The 4,494-nt window shown below is 38.5% G+C and overlaps 1 protein-coding gene across 1 annotated transcript in view; it reads left to right on the top strand.

The window, feature by feature from the left end:
* Positions 1-4,494, top strand: part of PLCE1 (phospholipase C epsilon 1) — a 386,628-nt gene that overhangs the window by 298,476 nt on the left and 83,658 nt on the right. The window contains exons 7-8 of the mRNA XM_019502605.1: positions 2,962-3,637; positions 4,211-4,390. Of these exons, the coding sequence (XP_019358150.1) occupies positions 2,962-3,637; positions 4,211-4,390 (856 nt within the window). The remainder of the gene's footprint in view (positions 1-2,961; positions 3,638-4,210; positions 4,391-4,494) is intronic.

Below are 4,494 nucleotides of genomic sequence, written 5' to 3'. Positions count from 1 at the left end.
AGCCTGATGGTGAGAAACTCCCTGTGGCTTGTGGTCCATGCACCTTTGAGCTGAGTGGGCTCTGTGCCTCCATGTGTGGCTCCACACTGAAGTGCTGGAAGCCTCATGTGGAGGCATGGAGCCAGCCCAGCCCAGTGGCATGCGGCTCTAGCTGAGTCCCAGGAACTATACGTGGTGGCATGAAGCCAGCCTGGTTTGGCCCAAATGCACACGCCAGCTGCCTGCGCCAGGCGGGCTCTGTGTCACCACGTGCAGTTCCAGGAACTCAGCTGGAGCCACGGCAGGCCTCTGCCCACCTTGGGCCATGAGCACCCCAAGGGCCTGCCGCCTGCTGCTTCACCGCCATCAGCAGGGGATGTGCACTATAGGGGGGCATGTAGCAGGGGGGCTCACAACCATCCACACACATTCCCACATCCCCCCACAGATGCCCCCCCAAACCTCAGACCACCCACAAATCCCAAACACACACCTTCCCCACAAACCCCACACACACTCCCACCCCCACATTTCCCCCCATACTCACACACTGCCACACTCACCCCCACCCACAGGCACTGTCACAAACCCCACACCCCTAACCCCACCCACTCCCAACCCTACAACCACAAACCCCACACCCACCCACACACACACCCAACATATCCCACCTCTATCTCCCCAGGAGTTTTTGGACATGCCAAGTAAATGTTAAGGATTCATTTTTATTATAGCATCTTTTGTAAGTGATAAAGCAAGCTCAAATAAGTACTGAGACATAAAATTGCTGTTCTAATATAATACCTTGTTTACTCCTCTGATGGATATTTTTCCACCATAAAATGATTCTATATTTCAGAGCATTTCAAACTTGTGACATTGATATGTTGTCAAAATCCAACTAAGAATAAATTCAAATGGAATCTCATTTTGATTTCTTCTCATTTAATTAACTCATGCAAAACAGCATATAGTAATAAGGATCTGTAAAAAATACCTAGCATTAGAGAAGGAAAATTACAAATTCACTTCTAATTATGGTTCCTTGAAAGTGTTACAGCTTCTAGGATCACATTCACTTGTGAACTCCACAGCAAGAATGGGAATTTTGAGTCTTAGAATTACATTGATTTTGCATGAAGAAAATCCTCTTCCCCTTAGGGGTCTGATAAAATAGATATACTCTTCCAAGGCTTGTTAACAAACCTGCTTGTGACCAGGTTCTGAACTTTGCTGCATTATTTCTATAGTTCAGTCCCATCTGCACCTTCAAACTATCCCAATTAGAGTTTTTCCTTTTCATGTGTTGCTTTGTTGCATTATGTTCTAACCTCTTCTTTTATCCTTTTTCATTCCTAATGCTACTCAGTACAACTCATGTAAAGAAAGCTTCTGAGTCAAACCAAGTTCTGTAAGTTTGTTCTGAGAACTTCCTAACTATAATGCTTCAGCTAGCTGTTGTCATAGAGGAAATGTGTATGTGTGTGTAAAAGAGACAGCCTTTCACTTGGCTGTTTCCTGTAAATCTGAACCCTTCCTATTCTATTAAATGTGACACGAGGCCTGAATAAGGGTCTGCTATTCTCGTCTATTATGGGCCACTGTCTTGTTAAATCTGGAAAATATTCTTTTGTTTATGTATAGAGGGGGTTTTTTTAATGTGAAAGTGTTAATCTAGTATGGTGTTGGTAAATACTTTAACATACAGATATTGGGTGAGGTGTATTGAAGCCAATCCCAATTTATACTAGCTGAAGATCTGAGCTTAGCTTTTTTTTTTTATTGCTTTTTTACATCTATTACTGCTATACTAAATACTAAAATGCCCTAAATTGTATTAATTACATCTGTACGTACCCACCAAATGCTTTCAGACGTGAAAAAAAAATCCCAAAACAGCACTTTACTTTTAGCTTGGTGCACCACTGCACCAAGCGCAGCGCATGTCCAGAAGGGGAATCAGGTCAGTTTGACCCAGCTTGCCCAGTGTCTGTATAGCTCATGTACTTCAGCGTGGCTTTTTGGCACTTTTGCCTAATAGCTGATTGAATAAAATATTAGATTTAAGTACCAAAAAGCCCGGCTGAACCTCATGAGCTATACAGACACTGGGGGAGCTAGGTCAAACTGATACGATTCCTCTTCTGGTAAAGGGCTGGGGATTTTTCCTCCACATCTGTCAGCATTCATGTAGATGTTTTAAGTTGATTGAAGAAGTTCCTGAAGGGAGGAGATTTTGTATATGTGCATTCTGTTCTCATAAACCATATTTGTTAATTTAAAGCTTGCGGCTCTGCAGTTGCTTAGTGCTAAAAAAAAAATATTTTTATACTGGTACCTACAGATTTTCAGGTTCAAAATGTATGTTATTTATATAGTGTTTTACACTTCTAGAAAGAAAATATTAAATATTTAATCTCACAACGCCCTTGTGAGAAAGGGATATATTTTTGCTGCTATTTGTAATGATAATAAGACTCAAAGAGGTTAAGTAACTTACATAAGTTCAGAGTCATTCAGAAACAAGCATTCCTGTCTCTTTAAGTCCCAGCAAAAGTTATATATTATAAATTACTTTTAATGCTTATTTATGTATTGTTTTCTTTAATGTGTGGGGATAAACCTGGAAAAAATAATTAATATTAATAATATTACTAACTTACACTTCCATGTCCTATCTGAATTACTCTTAGATCAGTTATAAGAATATATATATTAATTGATTAGTTTGTGCAAACTTAAAATAATATATAGATATAATTTATTTATTACATTATATAATATTGTGAAAGCTTCTGAGTACAGAAACAGTAGTATCCCCAAACAGTACAGTACTGTTCATCTTCTTTTGAAACTGAACTGTAGTAGAATAGGTATTAATCAGCAATTAAGTACATCAGCACACATGAGATGCTCCACTACATATGCAGTATTTGTACAAGAACTGGACAATGTAAGTACTGTATTTTACTTCATGTGCAGGTTTATAATTGGAGATATCTCAGATTCAGAAAGTGACATTTTTGAGCAACTGAAAGAGTGGGAATCTAATACAACTGAAGAGCAGCAGAAAGCATTCAGCCATGGAATAGAGCTTATTCCCTGGTATGTGTTATCCATCAGAGCCGATGTCCATCAGTTCATGCTACAAGGGGCAACTGTCATACATTATGACCAGGAGACGCATCTCTCAGCACGTTGTTTTCTTCAGCTTCAGCCTGACAATAGTACTTTGACCTGGATAAAACCCACCACAGCTTGTCCTGCAAATACCAAGGCAAAACTGGGCATTCCAGTTAGCACTGCAGAGCTTGGTAAATTTCAGTTTCTTGGCAATACTGGATTAAATGCACTAGTAGAAGGTTCCCTGGACATGTTTTTAATAAAGGCTGTGTACATGGGACATCCTGGCATTGATATGCACACTATGTGTGTTCAGAATAAACTTTGTGGTATGTCCCTTGAAGAGAATGGCGTAACACTTCTGTATGGACTTCAGACTACTGATAATAAGTTGCTGCACTTTGTGGCTCCCAAATATACTGCCAAGATACTATATGATGGATTGCTGGAATTAACAAAAGCTATAAGAAAAATGAGGAAATTCCCTGATCAGAGATTGCAGTGGCTACGGAAACAGTATGTCAGCCTTTACCAGGTAAAATGTATTGTGATAACTAAATGGAAGTTTCTAAGATCCAACAGTTTGTCAATATGAATATCAGTATCTGTTACAGGTGGTTTAAGATTAAAGATAAAAGACCTGATTTTGTTTTATGTAACACCACTGAAGTTGGCATTGTCACAGTAACATAAAGCTAATGTAATTGAATAGAAATTGTAACTTTTGATATTATATTTCATCAAAGGTTTCAGCTGGTATGTTTTTGGCACTCTAAAATTGTATATATGATTAGGCCACCGGGGTTAGTATTTGGCTAAACACAAAACAATGTCCATACATACACAGGACCTGAAATACTGAGCAGTGAGAGGTAAGGGAAAAAGAATAATAAGTAAAAGAGTTTACTAATAACTAATTATATTTAGTAATTAATTATTAATCATTACTAAATTATAAAAACTGATTATATTTGTACAATAAATACAAGGTGCCTTTCTATGATGTACTGTCTTTCATTACTTCATAGTACCTACACCAGAAAAATGTTTGAGCTCTTTGATAGTGATTTATCTAGCCTTTGTTTTATAACATCGAGAATTTTTGTAGGAGGATGGCAGGTTTGAAGGCCCAACCTTGGCCCAAGCTGTTGAGCTGTTTGGAGGTAGGCGCTGGAGTGCAAGAAACACAAGTACAGGACTTACAAAAAGCACTGAGAAACCCAATATGCAGAGAAACAACACTCTGGGAATAACCACAACAAAGAAAAAGAAGAAAGTACTCATGAGGGTAGAATAATTTATTATCATATATCAGTCTTGTTGCTTAAATATTTTAAACTGTTTATCTGTATAGTTATTGTATGGCTAACCATGTATTCTGAACCAGATAAA

The sequence above is a fragment of the Gavialis gangeticus genome, unplaced genomic scaffold (assembly GCF_001723915.1).
Source record: "Gavialis gangeticus isolate Ggan-Ray unplaced genomic scaffold, GavGan_comp1, whole genome shotgun sequence".
NCBI lineage: Eukaryota > Metazoa > Chordata > Crocodylia > Gavialidae > Gavialis > Gavialis gangeticus.
This window is presented reverse-complemented; position numbering and strand designations above follow the sequence as displayed.